Genomic DNA, 26,034 nt, shown 5'->3' on the forward strand with positions numbered 1-26,034 from the left:
GGCCTCTTGAATGTGAATTTCTTGAACTTTTGACAAGCTACCACTTAGACTCTAAATTGAAACTGATTGATTACAGTGGTCAAAGGTCACCATGACATTTCCCTTTGACCATCAAAATAAAAATCTATTAATGAGGAGTTGAAAGTAATTTGACAAGTTAAAATAAACTTGAATGGTTCCAAATTTCCTGCTATCTGAGTTTACAGAGATCAACAGATTCTTGATGTCCTCCTTGGTAATGATTTACCAGATCTGTACTCCAGCCATGTTTACTTTCTGTTGTTTTTGGATCTTCTAATCTCCAGTCTGATCTTCAGCAAGTAAAAACACATGGTGACTGGTTTTACCACTACAAATATCATAGCTTTTAAATTTAAAATCAATAGTTTTCAATTCTGTATGTGCAGAAATTTAGTACAAGTCCTACAGTGTTCACCCATTTTGAATGCAAAACCCCTCAAATCAGAGCTGAGAGTTTTCACTAACACCACGTGTACATTTAAACCAGGTGTCAGGATTGCAATTGCTTGACCAACATCTACAGGTGGAAATCCAACGAGACACATTGAGGACAGGTAGAGATCCATCAGTCAGGGCTGCACTGTGACAAGTAATAGGCCCTAATGCTAAAGTAAAGTGTACCTGCATGCAGAAACTTAGTAAATGTACATAGTAAATCTAATCTAATGCTATCAAAATATATTTTAATAGGAAGAGTTAGCAAAAAAATATTGTATATATTTTAGTATATAATCACATTGGACTGCTGAGGAGGCTTTTTTTTAAATGAGGTAGTTCCATCATCTCTCCCTGCAGATAATGGCTTAATGGGATCAAGAGGTCAAACTTGGCAGTTGTAACATATTATTGTTCTACGTCTTGCAAAATATTGCTGAATGCTGTAAATCAGAGTATGATACCAGAAACTCAGCAAGGAGGTTTATTGTAGCTATCATGGAAAAATACTCCCACTTTTTGGTATCGGTTCACCACTTATTGAGAGAAGGAAGAAAAGAAAAGAAAGAAACATCTGAACATACATTTAATTTTTAAAGTATGATACCATGCACATGCTTCAGTGACTCAGCGTAAGTGACGGCTGATCTCTGCTTTTGAAACAGCGTGTCAGGTAACTCCCATCACGTCATTGCCTCCCACTGAATCAATGTATGCCAATTCAGTGCCAAACCTGTCTGTGCCTATTCTCTTCCCTAGGCCTCACTGCATGGCCTCTGCATGTTTCAATTGTCAAACGGCATTGAGCCATACCAATACAGCATCCAAGAAAAAACTCAAATTATCATTCAGATGAGAGGAACACAAGCATTTGAAAAACCCAGTGAAAATCCCACTTTAACTCCATAAAATGTCTCTGTGGCTCTCTTTGCAAGTGCATTTTTCACAACAAGCACTCAATTATCATTTGAATGAGGCTACATTAACACCGCTTTTGTAAACAGGGGAAGGTGATTCGCATGAAATCTTTCTGATGATAGGACCTTAAAAGCAGAGCCGCTCGCTGTAGCCACATTACACCGAAGACAGCTCATTTGGAGTGATGCTTGTTCTGAAGAGGCTGGGATTAAGAGGGATTTTGGGGGCAGAGGTTGGCATGCCAGTTTGGGGTCCATTTCATCATCTGAGTCATGTTTCCACTTGGCCTAGCCTTTCATCTGACACTACGTAGGTGCACCACAGATTGTCTGTCGACGGTGAAAGTCCTGAATATTGTTATTGTAAATCTATCTTAATAACATTTGATTATTTTTGTATTATTTATCTAATGTGAGTATAAACCTCTTCAAATAAAGGTATATATGGTACTTTTATTAGTTATAGTTCTTAAAATAACTTAACTTGAAATATTGTTTTCAAGTTAGAATAGAATTAAAAATAGATTTTAGATTTTACACATAACCTGAAAATGACCTTTGGAAAAATGTCTCAAACCAACCATAATCAAATAATTGATGCGGGTGTAAATATATGTATTTTATAGGCTGTGTTGATTGATGTGTGGAGAGTACATCTGGAGACATTTTGGTCGGTAGCATTACACAGCAGAGTGAGCACTACTCGATTCCACGCTGCTCTCCAGGGCGAAATCCCTCCACTACCTCAGGTCCTGCTGTCTACTTGGTGAGGATGGCCGTGTCGTGACGGGTGCACAGCTGTTGACTTCGATCCAGGGTGAGTCGGGATAAGACGGAGGCAGCTGCGTGATCAAGCTCCTAACATTTATCTTCTGCCCTCTGCTCAGAAGTGGTACATTTACAGCACACAGAAACTCAATCAATGTAGTCTTTGGCTTTTGTTTGATTTCTAGCAATCTCTTGAGTTCATCGGCTCATGTCTAATGGCAAATTCGTCTCAGGGGGCAACAGCCAATATTTTGAGGTTTCCGGGGTGTACACCTGGTATCCGTTTCAAGACATTTTGGCTTCTCTCTATTAACAACTATCTACATATGAAAACAGATAAATTAAAAAGCTGACAGCCAATTCATTTCTATCAAAGTGTTCTAGTGTCTGCAAAAACTGATTTCAAATCCATATTTATGATTGTGTAATGAATGTTGCCGTGTGTCTAAAGGTTTGGACAACAATTTTCAACTGATATTCCAGTTTGGTTACGTTTGGGCCGGGCTATCTTTATATTTTTTTTATGTAACAATTTCCTGAAATCAGGGATCATATTGAGCTTTGGTCTGGATCGAAAACAGAATGCTGGTCAGATTCAGGTCTGGCTTGTGTTTAAGACAGAAAATTACAGCCCAAGGCACATTCTCAAATGATGCTATCACCCTGATAGTCCTGCCAAACCCAGTTAAAAAATATGGTTGTTAAATAAAGTATTTATTAATAGTTTAAAAGGAAGAAATTGCCGTAAATTGAACCGCAAAATTTGATTTGACTCACTATATGGTACGGCTTAAAAATGTATTTAAGCCGCTGGAAGCTGGTGAACAATGTATAATTTGATATGTTTAAACAATTTAAGAGAACGAACAGTACTAACTGACCTCATCCGTTGTGCATTTGCTGATGATTAATAACAGAACTTAAATGGAGATTGATGACAGAGCTAAATTCTTGCCCTCTTAATGAAAAAATCTGTTTTTGAAGAAGCATCTCTTCTCTCAACAGTTGTCAGCAGATAGGATCCAACTGTGCATGCTGATGTTCCATGAGCATCTAGCAGGCTGCATCCTTCAAAGAAAGCCTGAATTATGATCGTATTTTACAGTGGCTTGCCAGAAATTATTCCGGGAAGATTTTCCGATGATTATTTTAAGCAGTGAATGATATTCAATATGTATTTTTGGGAGGCATTTTATTCATTGTAGGACCGGGGCAGGTGACACAAACAGTAAATTAAGAGGAATAGGGGGATGGTATGCAGAAGACAGCATGTGTGGCCATTAGGTGTTCACCCTAAGCATTTAGGGTCTCCCCAAAAAGTGCTTACATCTAAACATGTAAGATCCAAGCTGCAATGATTAACACTTGTCCTGTAGGAGTTTACAAGATGCATGGGTGAATGCATAATAGGATTGTTTGTCTATATGAACAGCAACAGTGACGCACTGCTGGGACCTCTCTGAAGACATGAGTTGGATCAAGCTTGTGTGTTCAAGATGCTAACGACAAAATATACCTCGTATTGAGAAACATCACCAGATATTTCTGATTTCCTGTTTGGTCTCTGCTGTACAATATTTCAGCCTCTCTCTTCAGTAATGTGACAATCTGCCAGACACCTGTGGTTTCTTTGAAACCCGGGGGGTCGGTGTAAATTAAAGCTTGCTTCATGCCTCGTCAAAGGAATTTATTTTGGGTGTACACATGTTAATGCTTAACAGGAATGTCTTTCTCCAAACAGTGACTATTCAATCATGCAGTAGTTTAGTAGACAAAGAAATTGTTCTATTTCATTGACGCATTAGTCAGTCCTTCTTTTATCTTTCCATCCTTCCCTAAAAAAAGTGCAGTTTCCGTTCTGAACCTGCCTGTTTGGAATGAGCTGTTTGCTTGTCCTGTGGTAATGCTGGTTGCAGCTTTCTTTCTGAAATTCTAAAAGTGATCTGCAGCAATTGAGCCACGAAAAGTAAAGACCAGCAGCTAGACTCAGTCCACAGAACTCTGAAGCTGCACTGCCGCTGCTGCACAAAAAGCTGATTGCTCGAAGTTCTGTGAAGCTTGACTTACTATGAACCCTGAACAAGAGAATCAGTTGACAATTTTGTGATTGCGCAAATCTGAAAAAACAGACAGAACACAATTATCTTGTGATGAAAAAGAGGAGACCTACACGTAGAAGACACGGATGAAGTTGTCACCTTGGAGAGTCAATGAGATCTGTGACAATCATGAAGTTAATGTGCGAAGACAAACTTATCTCAGACCTCATATTAGAAGCATAATGAAAAGGGATTGGATCAGTTACAGGACCAGCACTCACTCATCAAAGATACAGATCCGCCGGTGCCTCATCTCATCATGGTTGTTTGGTGAATGCATGTCCTGAAATAATAGCACTTTAATGACAGCAAATGAGACGCTATCAAAAACCTGAACCCTGGGATATGCATGCAGATGTGTGGAGGAGCTAAGACTTCATTTAAAGAATAATGATGTAAAAAACATGAAACGATTTACAAGGGTGCTTTTGACAAAGGTTGTCTATTCTCCTGGGGTGTCCTCCGTTATTGTGTGTTATGCTTCGATGATTAAAACTTCCTGGATACGAGAAAGGAAACTGTTGAAGAAAAACAACTTCTTGAAAAGGTCACATGCTGCTTCTCTTTTTTCTCCTCATGTGTGAGAGATGATAAACGTCGAGGCAGGTCAGCTGAAAGACTCCCTCTACCTTTTAAGGTAACAATACATTTGAACCTGTCTTATCCTCTCAGTATGTACACACACCACTGAGCATTAGGATGTATAGCTTTACATTTCCACAGCTGCCGTTTAACATGTATGCATTTCCGTGATGCATGATCTTTTTTTGGGCTTGACATCAAGGAAACCAGCCTGAAGACAACCGCCTTGTTACTTTTCAATAGCAAATCAATGTAACATCCAGTCTACATACAAGAAGTGAGATATTATCACATAAGTGTGATATTAACTACTAAACATGACAAAAACCTCCTTTGAGAAAGATTTATTTGAGGTGTACTTCTTCTCTATAATTTGGTCTATATGTCCGCTCCACTTACATGTAAAAAAAAAATTATAACCTGTTCAACGTCGGAGAAATTTACCTTTTACTCTATGTCCTATCCTATGTCAAACTCTTACTTAAAGAGGTCCTGAAAATATAGAAATGCCTTCAAGATTATATTCTCATAAACACAACAAAACAAGCCAACACACACACACACACACGCACACACACACACACATACACACAGATGAGCGTAGAGAAACACACTATTCAAAAAATGTCAACAAGAACAAAAAGGTTCATCCTTCTAACTTGAGTCTATAAACATATTTATCTTACTGGACAGATTAAATATTAATGTTGCTGCTCTTCATGTGGAACATACCTCGTCCACCAGGTAACTGAGTCCATTGTTCCCTAGGTAGGAAGTTTCACAGCCTAAAAACGAACGCTGTATTCTACACTCACACAAAGATCTATTATGTATGAGTTACCTACTCAGTGCTGTCTTCATTGCAATGTTTCATGTAAACCTTGAATGAAAATACTGCTGACCTTTAATAACCTGCAGAGCGGTCAGACGGGAAAACGTGAGCATGTGTGTGTTATTCTACGATTACACTACACAATTTCCAGGATTTAAAAGTGGAAGTATTTCCGCCAGTGTACATCATACATGGATCAGGACAGCCAGTCCCTGAGTGAAGTGAGGTTTTGTATTTCAGACTTGATTATTGTCCCTCCATTCCCATTTGCGGTTAAAGCCATTTGGTTCCACTTATATTTTTGACTGCAAGAGCTGAGAACCAAGAGGGACGTGTGTGGGATATGTGGGATATTTCATGAACTTGTCAGAGCCATTAAATGGAGCGATGTCCCTTGACCACAACTAATCAGCCAGATATTGGCCAAATGTATTGTATGTGCAGAAAAAGGGACCCCAGAGGTTATATAAAGGAAGATATTTTCACGTGTAGTTTCATCTATATATATAGAGAGAGAGAGAGAGAGAGAGAGTTAAGACAAATTCATAGTTCACATTTTCCACATGTGATGTAACCATTCCACACATAAGAAATATTTGATTGCACCGACGGTAACTCCCTGGTTCAGTTTACATTTCTGAAATGTTAGGAGCTGTTGGGTCTCATCACATGAGTAAGCACAGGTACTCATAGTTAAACACTTGAATACAAACACTTGACTTGTTATGCCAAGACATTTCAGGGGATTTAAACACCAGATCAGATGGATGTGGTCGATGAAGGTGGTTTCTAACAGAGGGTCCAGACAGACGTGATGTCATTCTTACATTTGTACTTATTCAGTGTATGTTTATCTTGAGTTTGGTCGTCTTTAAATACGAACATTTCCTTGGACTCAGTGTCCACTGGGCATAAACTGCAGGCAGAGAGTGCATTCGTCCACTAAGCTCCAACAGTGATGTGCAGTTTTGATTTGCAGTTAATATGTGGGTAAGTAGTTTCTGTGTTATCCTGCTAATTAACAGACAAAGAAATGCTGATGCTCACTTGACCTCGTTGACGGAGGTGATTTCAGATAAATTTCAGACAAATGTCTAAACATGATAAGGTAATGAAGTAATGACATTTTAAGGTCAAAGGTCAAATTATTTGACTTGCAGATGCTCGCCCTCATGACTTTCTCTTCATGGATGACAAGCAGAGAGGTTGTTCTTCTGGTATCCACCACAAAGTCACTGGTTTTGCCTTTATGGAGCTTCAGGTGATTGACACCATGTGATACATCAGTCCTCTGTCTCCCTCTGTCAAAAATATAGTTCTCATTGGAAATTATTCACCAGAACCATATGTGCCAGTTTAATGAAAAAATCCCTTTCGGCCAAATAAATATTAAATAAAAAGTTAAGATGAATTAACAGCTAAGTGGTAATTGTAGTTATTACTTGGACATGATGTATCATTCAGAAATTTTGATTTGTAGAGATACAAAACAAATAATGCATACAATACTAATGCATACTTTGTACGTTTCACTGTGTGCAATCCTCTATAACTGGAAAAGTTTGTATGTATACAGACACTTCATGAAGTGTTTGGACACACAGCTGTGCTGCAGTTCTTTCCTGTGGCACCTTAAGCTGACGCATTTTAAACCGAGGCAAATTATGCAATCCACCTCTCTTTGTGTACTCGCAATGTCAACACTGATTGACATAATGTATTTGCACTGGATACACCCCTATGGAGAAAATGAGAACACTGAATAAACACAAGGCAGAAGTGTTCATAAGCTTTTATATTGTAATGTCCGGCTTCCATTGTTACATCACAGATGGTAGCCGCTCGATTTTATACTTCTTAATATGGTACGGGTTAGGGAGGCAGAAACTTGGACTATGGGCAGAAAAGGTCTCTGGTTCGTCTCTGGTTCGACTCCACGGAGAGACAACAAAAGACGAACCTGGATTGATCTGTCCAAAAATCCAAGAGGATTCTCCCTACCCTGTCTAGTTCCCCTGAGCAAGGCACCTTACTCCCCCAGCATCTGCTCCCTGGGCACCGTACATGGTCGCCCACTGCTCTGTGTGTCCTTCACCGGATGGGTCAAAAGCAGAGATTCAATTTCCCTACCTGCATGAGTGTGCCTGTGCATTTCTGTGCATGTGTTTGGGACTAATAAAGGCATCTTAATCTTCTGCATAATAAAAGTGTGTGCACTAATGTGTGTGTTTGACCAGTGGAGTCAGGAAACCATTACACTCTTTATTTTAAATGGCTTTAAACTACCGGTTGAAACAAGTTCCCGGATCATTTGGTTTGTGTCAGTCTATAAGTAAGAGCCAGAAAGTAAATTCTACACAACAGCACAGATTCTCAGCACTGAAATATGAAATATGGGCTTCTTATAAATAATTAAATGTATTTGAGTCTGCAGTGATTGTAGCGTGTATTTGAAGTTGTTTCACAGGACATAAAAGTCCACCATTGATTATTTTGATGGTTCTTGCTTGCTGGTTTATTTGTCAGCAGGAATACACAAAAAACTTTTAAACCAACTTTCATTACAAAGAGATAGGGCCTGGACTTGGGACCCTTCCGAAAATGGTGTGGGCGTTCCCAATTCGAGGCCAGTTGGAGCCACTTTGTCTGCCGAAATAAAGTGTGAGGGGTTTACAGAATAATTTAAATGGTACAAATTGTGTCAGTGGCTCCTCGATCTTGATTCGTAAATCTTTGACATTCCCGATAATTGGCTCAGACAGAATACTGAGCATAAACCCACAAAAGCCAATGAGAGAGAGGTGACCATGAAGCGTCACAGACCGATTGTATAATTAAACAACAACTAACTCTATAGCAGCTATATGCTGGCAACAATACTCGCAACGTTTATCAACTCATCATTCATTTTGATTTCCATTCGGTGGACCTGGACTTGCGCATGTCACAAAAACAGGGATTAAAGCTCGGGTTGGTAATCCTAGAAAATATAGAAAGAGCAGGCAACACTTTGAAAATATGCAATCGATATATCCAACTGCCTTCCATCGGCACTGTGTCATCAAAGGTAAGCGCTCAAAACCCATGAACGTGCATTGACTAAATAACTGACGACTTTATTGATAGCCATTTGGACCTGACGAGGATTTTAACAAGATCAACCATACCTTTAGTTACTTATCTTGTTACTTTTTTGTTTAGCTGCCTGTGTAGTATTCAGCAGACTATAGCCTAGATCATACGATGCGTTCAGTAACTGGGAATTAAAACAGTAAAGTTTTGCCCCGCAAAACCAAAACTATAAATTGAAAGACTCTTACCTGCTCCTATATAATTTTGGTGACTACTTTGGTGAGGTTTTTCACTATGAGCAATGCTTTTCAAAATATATCAACACATTACATTACTAGTGGTGATATTTTCCATTCCTAAAACTCTATGACTCTGTAGGAAAATAACTGTATAATTGCTTTAGCAGAGATCAAGTAAATGGGCACAGACTAAGGCCCATTAAATTTAAGGAATCTATCAAACTGTGGTTCTAGGTCTTTTTATTTGTTCATGCGTGGCCATTGAAGGAAACATCTATTTCATATAAACAGCACATTTTGGCTTTAAACTATGATGTAATTTTAGCCAGATCCTTCACTGTGGATGATTAAATTAAATTCTGTTAAACTAGTTGGACATGCACCATTTTTATCACTAAATCTATATTGCATCTAACTCAAACAGATTTTCTTCAAGTCTGAACTTGATCTGTTCTCAGCATCTCACAAGTGTACAATATAAAGTTTGTACCTGTATAAACCTTTCACTGGAAATTGATTTAATAAAATAGGCTTCATAAAAAAGCTTAAGTCAATCAAGTAAGTGATACTTCATCAATTTTATTCAAATCCATTTCTCTAAACTGACTAGGCATATCTCAGTGTGTGTGTGTGTGCTCAGATCCAGACACACTGTGACAAGATAAATATCCCTTGGTCTGCTCCTTTCTACTCAGATTATTTTCTTCATATGTAAAACCTGATATTGTGTTCCTCTATTCATATCAAATTAGTTTATGTAAATTCAACTGCAGCATTCCTTCCATTCACCTTGGCCTTTTAATCCTCCTCATTCTATGATCCATTCAATTAATACAAATCCTTGAATAAACTGTGTCAAGGAACTGATTGTGCACTGACACAAAAGGTGCATTTTTGCTTTGATTACATTGTGTTTGTTGAGGGATTTGATGTGATAATGTAATCTGATCATCGTATGTAAACACAATGTGTATTTCTAACAACTGTGTCGGGTGGAACCTATTTGTAAGCTGTTTGTGTGAGTATTAAACAAAGCACTATCGCTTCATCTACTGACATGAGTGGAAATAAATAAACACTGTGTAAACAATGAAAGCCTGCAGCTAATAAAGTCTTTCAACCTTATAGTGTTACCTCAATGGAAATGCCGGTAGATGCCCTCATTTTAACACCTTTCTTTTTCAAGGCCCTCTTATTTATCATACATATATATTATTATATACTGCTCATTAAGCTCCTGTTATGCATCAGAATAGTCCAGCCAATACTTCTGGGTAATCATTATGTCATGTGCCCTATGCCCATAATTTGCATAATTAACGCCCAAGACTATTCTGATACCCCCATTAACAAAGCCAGGTAAAGTGAGAAAGGATGCCCACATTTCCTACATGGGCTGAAAGTGGTTGACCAATCACAGCAAAGTGGGCCAGCCGGCTAATCACAGCAGAGTGGGCATTATCAGGAGGAGGGGCTTAAAGAGACAGGAGCTTAAACCAAGTGTTTCAGACAGAGGCTTAAAAGAGGAGCTGCAGTAAGCAACAGTATAAGGGAAGTGATGTGTTACCGGTGCTTGGAATCTAGCCACCGATCCTCTCGTTCCTAGAGGACTCACTCCTGAGTCACAGCCACCCACATATGGCTACCATACAGATTTGTCGACATTTTCATCATGATCCAGTTGTGGAGATATTTCAATCTGGAACAAAGTGGTGGATACACTGACACAAAGACTGACATTGCCAATCACAGAACACAAGCATTCAAAACTAGTGACAGACAATTGGTGCATTTGCAAACAGACGTGTCAATGCTTGCATGCACAAACACTTATAGTACAAATACACATCATCCATGCCTATATGAACAGATAAATACAAAAGTCATTATAATAGTACTCTTTTAATCATGATGCCTGGAGAACCAGTTCACAAATGTCTGCCACAAAAGGAGAGATGATTAGTTGTGCCTCAGTTGGCACAAGAACAGAGACAAAGAAGAAAAATACCACAGCAAACTTTACTGCAAATTTATGTTCAGGAAGTTGATGTAGCGAGAAGAGAAGTTGGTTCAATCTCCGCTTCTCATCGTTCCAGTTCAGACACAGTAATATATACTACTCAGAACTAACCTGGAGACGCAGACACAAACACACACACACAAAGTTCCACTGTCAAAATGTTCCGATTACCCATCTGCCTGTCTTAAAACTGTCAGTACTAATAAATTGTCTAATACCTTTGTCACAGCCAAGGTAAAGGAAACTTCATGAGTAACGGTTAATGCGCTAAGGGACGTGAGATTTAAACGCTTACATGAACGGAATATTTTGCTAAAGCAAAGATTATAATACTGTGGAAGTGTTTGCAGAAGGATTGCTAAAAAAGTCAAATGACTTTAGCATTGATGTAGACATGGCACATAAACCTTTCTGTCTGAATCATTAATAACTTGCTAAATGGGGTTTGGTTCAGATTCTATGCAAAAAGATATTCTGTGTGAGTGGTCCATCAATTAGCTAAAGAAGCAACATTTTTGCTTGATGGGTTTTTCAGACTTGTCGATCCATAACTTTCGTTGTTAAAGGCTTGTAAGTAATATTTAAAGGCAGACACCTCCAGACTCATCTATGAGTAATATGGTGGTATTTCTTTTTAAAAAGCTTTAAACAAAAATAGCTATCCACTTCTCCCTAATGAAAAGAAATCCATGAATGAATATATACATTTAAAGATATGTAATGAATATATGAAAATATTAATAAATAAAAATGTAAACATTTATTTCAAGTGTCCTCAATTGAAAAGTAAATTTTAAGATTATCTACACTGGAGACTTACAGTTGCCATATCCAATTTTGTACCCACGATTGTGACGTGATGGTTGAGCATAAATTAGTCTTAAAAATCACCTTTAAGGTGAGCACAAGCCTTTAGGAAAAAAATCTACTTGACACTGAATAATCTTTTGCGTCCAATTGTCAAAGTCTGAACATACATTATTCTGCACAGTGAAGGTCAAACATCTCAGTGATGTTACAACAGGCATAACGTCTTTTGAGTGGAGGTTTCAGTTTACCTGTAACATCTATAACATCTGACGAATTCTCAGCCAAAGCTGACATAAAGGTGATGACTATTCATATTTAAACCTTCATTGGTCATCTAGTTGCTCCACAACCCTTATTCATGCATGCACATTGCCAAGTTGACCACCAATCTCAACGAAATTGACTTAATCCTCACAGGCAGATGGGACAAAATATAAGTGAAAATAATCAAGTTGAAACAGATCTCAACGTTCTTCATCTCTTTTCATTGCCTTCAACTGGGTTGTCTCTCCAGCGTTGAATCCCCTCACAGATTTTCACATGGGTATTCACCCTTTTGTTATTTTGTAACCTTCAGAAGTAGATTAAGCAATTGAACGTTAAACCTTAAATGTTAAGTGGATTTAAAATGATCACATCGTTACCGAGGCCTCAGGTCTCTGCAGTGGCCCAGGCTCCTTTCCGGTTTGGGGCCTTTTGCCAAAAAGCACCAAAAAAAGATATACATTCATTCATAATGTCAGACATCAACATCTGTGAAAACAATGTTCATACCTCAGATTTTCTTCTTTGTATATTCATCCTTATCACATTCATCGCATTACACATTCTCTTCAGTCTCTCTTTGCCTGCGAGCGTTGCTGCTCATCAGTTGTTGCTTAGTTGCACTTTTTCACAGCATGCCTTTTTAGACAAATGCACCACCCTCCTCCACTGACGACGTCTACTCAGTAGACTCAACTGTACGTATGTGTAAGTATGTTGGTTGTGAAAATGTCAACATAATACCGTTTGTGTCAACCGCAATGAAGTGGTTCTCATTCTGTGAGCCTTTAGAGGTGTAGGTGCTCTACACTGTGTTTGGGTCGAGTGAAAGGTTCAAAAGCGTACAGAGTCCTCTCCGCTCAGTGCTCCTGATGTTGGTTCTAGATTACAGCTACATTACATTGTTAGAGCTGCTTTCCTCTTCACCCTGAGGCAGTCTGTTCCCAAAAGAGCAGTGGTCTTTGTGTGAAAAAACTGAAACTGAACAGAAATATGATTTTTCCTCCCTTGATGGTCAGAGTGTTTATATTTTCAGTTTTTTATCTGAGTGTAATGATTTGAAGAGCCTCTTTTCAGAGCGGAGATGGCAGTTTTATTTCCTCTGCTCTAAATTGTTCTATAATGTCAGATGGGATAGGAGAGCCATTTTAATGAATGAGATTCCGGTCAGTATCTCACTGATATTAAAATGGCCCTGGGTCACCGGCAGAGACAGGCAGTACTTGTAGGTTTCTCTTGGAGTATCCCCACTCTCTTCTAACCACTCTCTTCTAATTTTACAAAGAAACAAGAGGGGATACAAGAATTGTATTTTTTTTTATCCATCAAATCCCATTTCAAAAAAGCAATTGACTCTTCCCCCATTGCCAGTAGAGGAGTTTGTCTTTATTTTTTTTCCACTAGTGCAAGTTCAACATCAAGAATGCATCGAAAACTTAGGCGATTTCTCACATCTCTGTCTTGCCAAATTAAAGTATTCACGAGTGTCTCTGTTCCATCACTGCTGACTGATGACCCAGCCGAAAAAATATATAATTTGACCAGTATTGAATGCTGATTGTATTCATTACCACTGCAGACTAAAGCCAAATGTAAGCCCCTAACCCTAACCCTAACCCTTCGTCCAGTGTTCAAGTTCATTTTTAAAATTTGTTGATCAGCAGTGTTGTCACAGAAGGACTGTGAGTGTTTTTTCTCACTGGTTGTCGGTATAAATAATAAATAATACATTTTATTTGTAAGGCACTCTTCATCCGAGAATCTCAGAGTGCCAATGGTTTGGCTGAGTGCAGGTGAACCACCTTCACCTTTTCTCCCTCCCACTGCACAGGGTGATGTGGAGGTCACATGACTTTAAAATTGTTGTAGTTAAAGGTGCAGTCATTGTATTGGTTTCACTCATGTTCCAAAGCCATTGGGCAAACAATAGTATGTGCACTATGCCTTTAAAAGAACTCCAAGCTGTGCCTTTTATTTTTTATTTTCCTACTTCCTTGTGCTGCTGCTGGCTACTCATTGCTGCTCGAGTTAAGGTTTATTAAGGTATGAATATACTTTACGTTTTTTTTCCAGCTTACCTCAATGAAACAAATGATTTTATCAAAACATCTGCGAGACAATGGTTTCAATTAAAGAATGACTGAAAGCATACATGATTTCTGATATTGAATTTTGTTAACACTGTTTAAGAGAGGTCTGGATCAAAGTACTTTTTAGGATGTAGTTTATAGTCCTTTGTTTGTTCATATATACAGTATATTTCTGAATGTGTTTATGTTTACATATATGGTTAAACAAGCTATACAAAAGGGATTGTCATAAGCAGATTTATTCAAGCACACACATTGTTTAAGCCTCAGTTAGCAATGTGTACTCCATTGCCAAATGAGGGTAAATATATATATATATATATATATATATATATATATATATATCTTGAAATTAGTTGCTACTTGTCCTATATCCAAACAATATTTAGAAGACAGTGAACTGACTTTGTTGGGAATACATTATAACTTTTAATCTAAAGCAAATTTTTGAAGCTCTCTGACACCAAAGCTAAAACAAATACCTCAACTGTAAGGTGTTGCATTACTACAACATTGCAAGGAAAATTATGATTATTTGAATGAACATCCCTCTGACAAAGATTATGATTTACATGTGTTCATGGTGTTGTATCCAACCCCAAAATGTAAAGTTTTAATTTTTAAATCTCTCTTCTATACTCTCAGGTAGGGTCAAGATGAATATGTATCTCAAAGAAATGTTAACTACTGGGACACTATGCCATTTTCCCCCTCTTCCTCAAACACAGTTAAAGCAAATGCCTTTTATTAGCTGTTATTCATAAAGTATCCAGTGTTTTATACTAGATGCTGATGATGTTCTGAACTCTGTCTTCTCTTTAGATAATGCAACCAATGAGTTCACAGGAGACAGCAGACAGTCAGCCACATTCTGCTGTCTCACTTTAGTTGGTTTGATTACATGATAACAGCCACACATCTTTTTGCATTTTCTGGCTACTTACTCTATGTTTAGTGATATTTGCTACTGATTTATATCTGTTTCTAAGTGATTTGGATATTATTCTGTTTCATATGATATTTACAGTCTGTTTATACTAAAAATCCAAAACACAATGAGCTTTGACACAACAGTGCATTCTTTAACAGACCACGTCTTTTATACAGCTCTCATTTCCACTTCAATTCATTATTTAATATAAAACTTAGCTGTAACTTACAGCACAATTTAACTGTCAGAAAATATCACCAATGAAAGTAATTTCATTGTAGAGCAGCAGCATCTTGAAATTAGTTATTTTTACTCTTGGGGTCACTCATATAAGACAACATGGGTAAAAGAAATATTTGAAAAGATGAATTACATTTCATTTCTAACTTAACATTTCTTCTAACTTCAGAGTTTTCCATAGATCATGGAGCCAATGAGTTCACAGGAGACAAAAGACAGTAAGCCACATTCTGCTGTCTCACTGTCTCCCAATGTTCCTCCTGCACTGAGAGGAGTTGAGAGTTACCATGTCTTCATTAGCTACAGCAGCTCTGACTTCCAATGGACCCACTCCCTCATCAGCCAGCTGGAGTCCTGTGGCCTGTACGTCTGCTACCACGAGCGTGACTTCACTCCTGGCCGCACCGTGCTGGAGAACATGTCCCAGTGCATCCAGGAGAGCCAGAAGGTGCTGCTGGTTCTCAGCCCAGAGTTTGTGAGGAGCCGCTGGTGTCTCCTGGAGGCCAACATGTCTCTGTTCAGAGACTGTCTGGAGAGGAAGCCCATCATCCCAGTGCTGCTGCAGCCGGGAGTCTCAGTTCCTCTCCACCTCTGCCACCTCACCTACCTGGAGGCCAACGACCCAGACTTAATGATTAAGCTGCTCAAAGTGCTGTGCACCCCAAACCAGCAGCTTCAAAGCTCCACTGTGATGCCCTTCCAGCCTCCCTCCATCTACAATGGGAAGGCCCTGCAGCCTTTGATAGCTGCCAATGATGAGGAACTCAATAAATGGGATTGTGGTCAGTTCAGTGACATGGAGGTGCCAGACCAACTGCGTCTGATCATTGAGGACCAGGAGAAGTACAGAGAAGCTTTGAGGATCATCAACAGTGTCTCTCAAAATAAAGTGTGCCTCCGCCCAGTCTGGCTTAGAGCAGTGATTTACATTATTGGTATAATAGTGTTTTTAGGCCTCATAGCTAATTCTTTATACATGGCATCAGTTATATTTAGATATGATTTAGTCACAAACCCATGCCCATCTCCATTATGTTTTGTCAGTATCTTTAGTATAATCAGTGTTCCATTGGGGCTGATTATTCAGCTCTGCCTCTGGAAGAAGGATGATGAAAAGTACATTTTGAGAGAGATGAAGAAAGCTGTGGGTCAGGCAAACACAATCCTCGGTGAAGAGAAGCTGTTAATGGGCTGTCGGTCCAATTCAAAAATCTACCTGGTGTATGTTTCTCTAGATGGTTGCAAAGATGAGTTTGCAGAAACCTTTTCTGAGCAGGCTGGTGCTGAGGACATGTTTCACAGAGCTATGACCATCTTCTCATCAGGTTACGCCTGCTGTCTCGCTAAAAGACACTTTCCTTTTCCTCAGCCCAGCTCCACTGGTCACCTGGAGGGAGGGGTGTGTTTCTGCCAGTACGTCTCCCAGCAGCTCAGCAGGGGAGAATGGACATAGGGAGGAAGAATTTACAAAGATATCAGCATGCTTTAATTGTCCAAAATATGTCAGGTAAATTGTCTCAAAAGATCTCATTACTATTTAACACCAATTATCATACATTCCCTCCATAATCCTGATACACCGGCAACCTGCCGACTTGCAGAGTGAGTGGAGTCAGATGAGACACAGAGAGATTTTAAAGGGGAAGTGACCTAATCTATATAAGAAGCCCTTGGCACAGTGGAACTGATTCGGTTCCTTTAACTAAACCGAAAGCAGAACATGTGCAAATTTTCTTTGTCTGCACATCCTGACTTTACGTTCCATTTCTTTCTCATCCACACAGTGCGACTACTCTTCATCGCTGTATCATCAATTGGTATGATTGATCTTTACCCTGTTCTTTGTGCTGTGCTTTTATTGTGTTTATAGTTTTAGTCTCTAAAAGGATGTGTGGGGAAGTATTGTTTTCTTTGTTTTTCATTAGTCATTTCAGTCAAATCAGTTGAAGCCTGAAAGCTGAGATGTCACAAAGCAGTTAGGACATGAATTTGCTTCAGTGATAAAAGTTTCATGTTTGCTAGTGTCCTTTGGACTTTGTATTTCTCAATAACGTTTCACTTTAGTTGATTTGATTACAGGATAACAGCCACACATCTTTTTGCATTTTCTGGCTACTTACTCTATGTTAAGCCTCAGTGAATTGCCTAAGTACATTTTAGTCTGCAGCAGGCAAAATTACATTTTACATTAAAGATTTTGAAATGTATTAATTTACTTGAAATGAAATGAACCAACTTGTTGTCTGTGTTTTGTTCTTTAATATATTGTGGTATGTGAAACCATAATTTGAATGACAGGCACGTTTAGCATGACGCTTAACTCTACCTGAGAATCTTTTGTACGTGTTACATGATTAACTAACAGAATGACTTTGTTCCCGAAGTATTCGTTTCTGATTTATATCTGTTTCTAAGTGATTTGGATATTATTCTGTTTCATATGATATTTACAGTCTGTTTATACTAAAAATCCAAAACACAATGAGCTTTGACACAACAGTGCATTCTTTAACAGACCACGTCGTTTACACAGCTCTCATTTCCACTTCAATTCATTATTTAATGTAAAAACTTAGCTGTAACTTACATCACAATTTAACTTGAAGCAATTTCATTGCTGAGCAGCATGATCACTGAGCATCTTGAAATTAGTAATTTTTACTCTTGGGGTCACTCATATAAGACAACATGGGTATAAGAAATATTGCAAAAGATGAATTACATTTCATTTCCTACTTAACTTTTCTTCTAACTTCAGAGTTTTCCATAGATCATGGAGCCAATGAGTTCACTGGAGACAACAGACAGTCAGCCACATTCTGCTGTCTCACTGTCTCCCACTGTTCCTCCTGCCTTGAGAGGTGTTGAGAGTTACCATGTCTTCATTAGCTACAGCAGCTCTGACCACCAATGGACCCACTCCCTCATCAGCCAGCTGGAGTCCTGTGGCCTGTACGTCTGCTACCACGAGCGTGACTTCACTCCTGGCCGCACCGTGCTGGAGAACATGTCCCAGTGCATCCAGGAGAGCCAGAAGGTGCTGCTGGTTCTCAGCCCAGAGTTTGTGAGGAGCCGCTGGTGTCTCCTGGAGGCCAACATGTCTCTGTTCAGAGACTGTCTGGAGAGGAAGCCCATCATCCCAGTGCTGCTGCAGCCGGGAGTCTCAGTTCCTCTCCACCTCTGCCACCTCACCTACCTGGAGGCCAACGACCCCGACTTAATGAGTAAGCTGCTCAAAGTGCTGTGCACCCCAAACCAGCAGCTTCAAAGCTCCACTGTGATGCCCTTCCAGCCTCCCTCCATCTACAATGGGAAGGCCCTGCAGCCTTTGATAGCTGCCAATGATGAGGAACTCAATAAATGGGATTGTGGTCAGTTCAGTGACATGGAGGTGCCAGACCAACTGCGTCTGATCATTGAGGACCAGGAGAAGTACAGAGAAGCTTTGAGGATCATCAACAGTGTCTCTCAACATAAAGTGTGGCTCCGCCCAGTCTGGCTTAGAGCAGTGGTGTGCATTATTGGTGTAATAGTGTTTTTAGGCCTCATAGCTAATTTTGGATACATGATGGGATATATATATAGATATTATTGTATGACAAACCCAGACCCATCTCCATTATGTTTAGTCAGTAGCTTTAGTATCATCAGTGTTCCATTGGGGCTGATTATTCAGCTCTGCCTCTGGAAGAAGGATGATGAAAAGTACATTTTGAGAGAGATGAAGAAAGCTGTGGGTCAGGCAAACACAATCCTCGGTGAAGAGAAGCTGTTAATGGGCTGTCGGTCCAATTCAAAAATCTACCTGGTGTATGTTTCTCTAGATGGTTGCAAAGATGAGTTTGCAGAAACCTTTTCTGAGCAGGCTGGTGCTGAGGACATGTTTCACAGAGCTATGACCTTCTTCTCATCAGGTTACGCCTGCTGCCTCGCTAAAAGACACTTTCCTTTTCCTCAGCCCAGCTCCACTGGTCACCTGGAAGGAGGGGTGTGTTTCTGCCAGTACGTCTCCCAGCAGCTCAGCAGGGGAGAATGGACATAGGGAGGAAGAATTTACAAAGATATCAGCATGCTTTAATTGTCCAATATATGTCAGGTAAATTGTCTCAAAAGATCTCATTACTATTTAACACCAATTATCATGCACTCCCTCCATAATCCTGATACACCGGCAACCTGCCGACTTGCAGAGTGAGTGGAGTCAGATGAGAAACAGAGAGATTTTAAAGGGGAAGTGACCTAATCTATATAAGAAGCCCTTGGCACAGTGGAACTGATTCGGTTCCTTTAACTAAACCGAAAGCAGAACATGTGCAAATTTTCTTTGTCTGCACATCCTGACTTTACGTTCCATTTCTTTCTCATCCACACAGTGCGACTACTCTTCATCGCTGTATCATCAATTGGTATGATTGATCTTTACCCTGTTCTTTGTGCTGTGCTTTTATTGTGTTTATAGTTTTAGTCTCTAAAAGGATGTGTGGGGAAGTATTGTTTTCTTTGTTTTTCATTAGTCATTTTTGTCAAATCAGTTGAAGCCTGAAAGCTGAGATGTCACAAAGCAGTTAGGACATGAATTTGCTTCAGTGATAAAAGTTTCATGTTTGCTAGTGTCCTTTGGACTTTGTATTTCTCAACAACGTTTCACTTTAGTTGATTTGATTACAGGATAACAGCCACACATCTTTTTGCATTTTCTGGCTACTTACTCTATGTTAAGCCTCAGTGAATTGCCTAAGTACATTTTAGTCTGCAGCAGGCAAAATTACATTTTACTTTAAAGATTTTGAAATGTATTAATTTACTTGAAATGAAATGAACCAATTTGTTGTCTGTGTTTTGTTCTTTAATATATTGTGGTATGTGTAACCATAATTTTAATGACAGGCACGTTTAGCATGACGCTTAACTCTACCTGAGAATCTTTTGTACGTGTTACATGAGTAACTAACAGATTGACTTTTTCCCGAAGTATTCGTTTCTGATTTATATCTGTTTCTAAGTGATTTAGATATTATTCTGTTTCATATGATATTTACAGTCTGTTTATACTAAAAATCCAAAACACAATGAGCTTTGACACAACAGTGCATTCTTTAACAGACCACGTCGTTTACACAGCTCTCATTTCCACTTCAATTCATTATTTAATGTAAAAACTTAGCTGTAACTTACATCACAATTTAACTTGAAGTAATTTCATTGCTGAGCAGCATGATCACTGAGCATCTTGAAATTAGTAATTTTTACTCTTGGGGTCACTCATATAAGACAACATGGGTATAAGAAATATTGCAAAAGATGAATTACATTTCATTTCTTACTTAACTTTTCTTCTAACTTCAGAGTTTTCCATAGATCATGGAGCCAATGAGTTCACTGGAGACAACAGACAGTCAGCCACATTCTGCTGTCTCACTGTCTCCCAATGTTCCTCCTGCCTTGAGAGGTGTTGAGAGTTACCATGTCTTCATTAGCTACAGCAGCTCTGACCACCAATGGACCCACTCCCTCATCAGCCAGCTGGAGTCCTGTGGCCTGTACGTCTGCTACCACGAGCGTGACTTCACTCCTGGCCGCACCGTGCTGGAGAACATGTCCCAGTGCATCCAGGAGAGCCAGAAGGTGCTGCTGGTTCTCAGCCCAGAGTTTGTGAGGAGCCGCTGGTGTCTCCTGGAGGCCAACATGTCTCTGTTCAGAGACTGTCTGGAGAGGAAGCCCATCATCCCAGTGCTGCTGCAGCCGGGAGTCTCAGTTCCTCTCCACCTCTGCCACCTCACCTACCTGGAGGCCAACGACCCCGATTTAATGAGTAAGCTGCTCAAAGTGCTGTGCACCCCAAACCAGCAGCTTCAAAGCTCCACTGTGATGCCCTTCCAGCCTCCCTCCATCTACAATGGGAAGGCCCTGCAGCCTTTGATAGCTGCCAATGATGAGGAACTCAATAAATGGGATTGTGGTCAGTTCAGTGACATGGAGGTGCCAGACCAACTGCGTCTGATCATTGAGGACCAGGAGAAGTACAGAGAAGCTTTGAGGATCATCAACAGCGTCTCTCAAAATAAAGTGTGGCTCCGCCCAGTCTGGCTTAGAGCAGTGATTTACATTATTGGTATAATAGTGTTTTTAGGCCTCCTAGCTAATTTTGTATACATGATATCAGTTATAGTTAAAGATTATTGTGTGACAAGGCCAGGCCCATCTCCATTATGTTTTGTCAGTATCTTTAGTATCTTCAGTGTTCCATTGGGGCTGATTATTCAGCTTGGTCTCTGGATGAAGGATGATGAAAAGTTCATCCTGAGAGAGATGCAGAAAGCTGTGGGTCAGGCAAACACAATCCTCGGTGAAGAGAAGCTGTTAATGGGCTGTCGGTCCAATTCAAAAATCTACCTGGTGTATGTTTCTCTAGATGGTTGCAAAGATGAGTTTGCAGAAACCTTTTCTGAGCAGGTTGGTTCTGAGGACATGTTTCACAGAGCTATGACCTTCTTCTCATCAGGTTACGCCTGCTGCCTCGCTAAAAGACACTTTCCTTTTCCTCAGCCCAGCTCCACTGGTCACCTGGAGGGAGGGGTGTGTTTCTGTCAGTACGTCTCGCAGCAGCTCAGCAGTGGAGAATGGACATAGGGAGGAAGGATTTACAAAGAAGTTTAGGCTTCCTATTCATTCGAATATCTATCAGAGAGTAAGATGCTAGGCACAAGTATTACCATGTTGCAGGTATATATAAATATCCAGACTCACATGCAAAGAAGCAGTTGAGTACACAATAACATTATTGGACCAGTCCATCCCTTAAAAATGCACACTAACACAGAGTTACCTTTAGGGTTTAACTGTAGTGTTTTATTGTGTCTTTTTCCTTCCATTATTTGTTACAAATTTTAAGTTATACAATAAACACACATATATTGTGTCATATCAAACACTTCCTTCATTTTTGTTACAAGAATTTGTGAATTTGGACACCTATTGGACATGAACAGAATTACACCCACAAATTTGGCAATGAAATATCAGGTAAAAACTCATATGATTAACCAAATTATGCAATATGCCCAACAATTTTACCAGGGCAAAGAGGTTCAGACCAAGTGTATATCTATAGCAATTTTTAAATGTTGTACTACAATATGAACACCCACAAGAATAATGAAACAAAAAACAATAAGTCTACTTGTTTTTTATATAAACCAAGGGAATTTTAAGCAGTCGTTTTCTGTTTTCTAGCCCTTTTTAATATTGAGTGCACTCAAGTTCCTTCCACCACCCTTAATGAGGTAAACTCTCCGTCCTGGCTCTCAGGAGTGAGGGAGTGAGGAGGATGCGTGAGTGTGAGTGCGATAAGAAGTCGTTTGTTGAAACATTTTCTGACCAGGTTGGGGCTGAGGACATGTTTCACAGAGCTATGACCTTTTCCTTCTTCTCCGTACAGCAGAGCAGGGGATAATGAACATGTCAAATATGATTATGGGTAAAAAAATATTAACACCAAAAGTACCTGAAGTAAATTCTCTGTAAAGTGTTGGTTATATTATAAAGAAGTACCCATTGATACCAATAATTCTTAAGCAAGCACTTTATAATTATATCTAATAAAACAACATTCAACCTGTGCTATCTTGACTAACCAGTGCTATTTAAAGCCCAGTGACTTAATTTGTGTAGTTAAACTCTTCGCCCAGCAGTACGCTGACTGTTACTTTAACCAACTTAAAAGCAAAAGAGTGATGATAAGTTCCTGTTTCTAATTCCCTATTTTCTTTTGCTTCATGCTCTTCCACAGTGGTCTCACTCTCATTCCACTCTCATTCCAATAGATTTGCTTGACTTTCATGTATCTTGAATACATGAAAGTCATCATCTTTTTTTTTTCCAATTGTAAATAAGTACAGACCTGTTTTTCTCTCAATATGTCTCCCAGCAACAGAGAACACTGCATTGTAGTTATTAGCAACAATATGGAGCTGGGACCACTGTATGAGGAAATAGGTACATTAAAGAAGAGTTCCAGTATTTTTCAACCTGGGCCCTACTTTTATAAATGTATGTAAATGTAAATAAATGGTTCTTACAATAACTTTTGGAATAATTTACGAATTATGAATTAATTTACCAATATAATATTGTAAGTGTCTGGCAGCCTTACATGTTTTGCTGAATGAGAAGTCCCAAGCTTGTGTCTTGTGAAACTTGGGCAGTGGCAGCAAGGAAACGAGAGTGAGAGCGAGAGAGAGAGAGAGAGAGTTGCAGAGAGGAGTTTGGATTTCAATGAGAGAAATAATTATGGCTGAATCTTTTGTCTGATGTGGACAGTGTCGATGAAATCTTGACTGAGTGATCAAAGAGCTTTACCCCACTTTAAAGGACAAATAATGAACTTCTGTGATTCAATTGATCCTGAACAGCTCAAACAAGTCTCTGCAAAAAGCAACAAATCAGACCACTTTTTCAGATCACTTGTATGACACGTCACTATTTAGGACAAAAACCATAGACTCTGTGTGCAAAGACCTTTAGTCAAGAGTCAGCATGTGCAGTAAAATGATTACCACTCTCTCTCACCTGTGCCTTTTCATTACCCACTTTCCCAGACACACAAGTTGAAAATCGAAATTGGCTGTACAGGTGTGAACTTGCTTGACGGAGCTTTACTCCATCGACCATTTCATTCACCTGTGTCTGGGAACAAAGGCTAATATGAAATGCTGATTTATTTGTACATATATACAATATACCCACAAGTCAATTTCATGCTGCTTTCTAATAGACAGTTTACTGTCCATCTGTCTGTACTGGTGTAATTTACAGAGTCCCAAGATATGATGTCTTTTGAGCAAAACAGCAAGTTTGAGTGCATGTGCAGTACAGTGTAAACGTCATTATGGCAATACCCCATTAAATCAAATTGAATTAGGCCTTTGACATGTAAGAATGAACAGCTGAAACCCAGCGGCTCTGTTGTAGTATGATGTCCTCTTGGTTACATGGTTTCTCCACAGTTACACAAGAGAAAGATATATATGAGTGGAATCCTTGAGGGGAGGGATTCAGGGAGGAGGGTATATCAGCAGCACGGCAATCTCTCAAAGATATAATAATAAATAATAAAATATGATATTAATCCTGACCTTTCTTTTAAAAAAATAACACAATAATTGATTTAATAATTCAATATATCATTTGAAGGTATGAATGATTACAAAAATAATAATTCTGGGCTACAGAGCATGTGTCATTTTAAGACTTATTTTGTTTAACAACAACCAAGAAGGTAGTTATGAAAGCTTGATTTTGCTATGAATATATTATTAAGCTGAATAACATAAGCTATCAGAAGGAGTAGAGTCTTCATTAAATCCCATTCTCAGTCAGCGACACTGTAAATCTGACTTGTTATATAATTTGTTTTCAATCTAAGCCAGGGCTGGGGTTGAGGACAGCCCGAGGCACGAGATTCTCCTCATCTACTGCTCTTTTGACAAAATTTTGTTAACCTTTTCCCCCCATGCCGTCTTATCTGAAGCAATGACCCGTTCGAGATGTGGCTACTGCCGTGTACCACACGAGGAAGATCAATATTTGCTGTTCTTTATGACATTCACTTGCAGGATTCAGGATATGAAACAGAGGCATGACACTGTTGCCTGAGGGGGGCATGTGGCAACAAATCCTAACAAACAGTAAAAAGACACTGCTGGGAATATCAATCAGACCAAGATTACACATCACTGGGGTGATTCCTGGGTCACACTGTACACCCTCGATTCTCAGTGTACCTGATGAGAGGTGGAAATGTGCTCTGAGTGCCGCAGCTCCATTAAAACTGAATTAGGTTGGATTAAGTGTACATGTCTTAGGTTAAAGGGGAAAAAAACATATAATTACATAGCATGCATGCATGCTGAAGGTGTAGCATGGCTGGAGAAACAGCAGTCATAACAAGCGTGATCTGTATAATTATCAACAATGTCCCCGCTGATTAAAACTCCATTCGCCTCCACTTGTGTCACATCTATTAAAGCTTCATTTCTTCCATATTGCTGCAGGTGCGTGTGTCCGTGTGCATGTGCATGTGCAGGTGTGCTTGAGATGTGAAGATATTTCCTGCAGTCCGCAAGCGCCTTTACTGGGCTCAAATCACAGCAGTGTAAATGGCTCTGCTCCCCTGTGCAAAGGGCCCTCCGTGGTGAAAATAGTATATTTCCCTAATTTAGCTCTTAGATGAGATACTCACTTTGAATTTCAATAGAGCAAATCAGAGGTTTAGTATGGAGACGTGAAAGAAAGATAGAATTAATGAAGATGATTAACACAAGAAAATATGTTTTTTGATTTCCTTTTTAGCCACAAATATTCACAGAGTGAACTAGGGAAGCTAGGGCTAATAAAAGTTTGCGGTATCCTCCTTTATATAACCAAAATTCTCACAGTAATAAATTGTTTCTTTTTACAATGTTCACCCTCTGTGAAATGGCAGGTTACGGCCATCAATTGACAAACCCGGCAAAATTCCAATTCACTGGGATGGAACTGGGCAAGGACACGTTTATGTCTTTCTAAATCAAATTAATTCAATATATACTGCACACTTAAATGTGCTTTTGATTTGTGCACTAAATTATATGAATGTTCTTTCATTAAATACATTAATTCTGGTTTTAAAATCACATAAATTACCAAATTTATAAAAAATGACATTTACGTGTTG

At 39.2% G+C, this 26,034-nt stretch overlaps 1 protein-coding gene across 2 annotated transcripts; it reads left to right on the forward strand.

Annotated features, from left to right (window-relative positions):
* The first annotated feature begins 16,695 nt into the window (after positions 1–16,695).
* Positions 16,696–24,390, forward strand: LOC133955740 (uncharacterized). Of its 2 annotated transcripts, XM_062390746.1 has the most exons (4): positions 17,028–17,137; positions 18,079–19,416; positions 19,694–19,726; positions 20,667–24,390. In XM_062390746.1, exon 4 carries the CDS (start codon positions 20,682–20,684, stop codon positions 21,948–21,950), a length of 1,269 nt encoding a protein of 422 aa, XP_062246730.1. In that variant the 5' UTR covers positions 17,028–17,137; positions 18,079–19,416; positions 19,694–19,726; positions 20,667–20,681; the 3' UTR covers positions 21,951–24,390. The 2 variants fall into 2 exon arrangements, with proteins under 2 accessions (XP_062246728.1, XP_062246730.1); XM_062390744.1 differs by adding an exon at positions 16,696–16,827 and having other exon boundaries at positions 17,105–17,137; positions 18,079–24,390.
* Positions 24,391–26,034: the final 1,644 nt, after the last annotated feature.

Source organism: Platichthys flesus, chromosome 6 (assembly GCF_949316205.1).
Source record: "Platichthys flesus chromosome 6, fPlaFle2.1, whole genome shotgun sequence".
In the NCBI taxonomy this organism is placed as follows: domain Eukaryota; kingdom Metazoa; phylum Chordata; class Actinopteri; order Pleuronectiformes; family Pleuronectidae; genus Platichthys; species Platichthys flesus.

Bases quoted from the DNA above. Each gene is read 5' to 3' on its own strand.
- LOC133955740 (XM_062390744.1), top strand. From the start codon at position 20,682: ATGGAGCCAATGAGTTCACTGGAGACAACAGACAGTCAGCCACATTCT.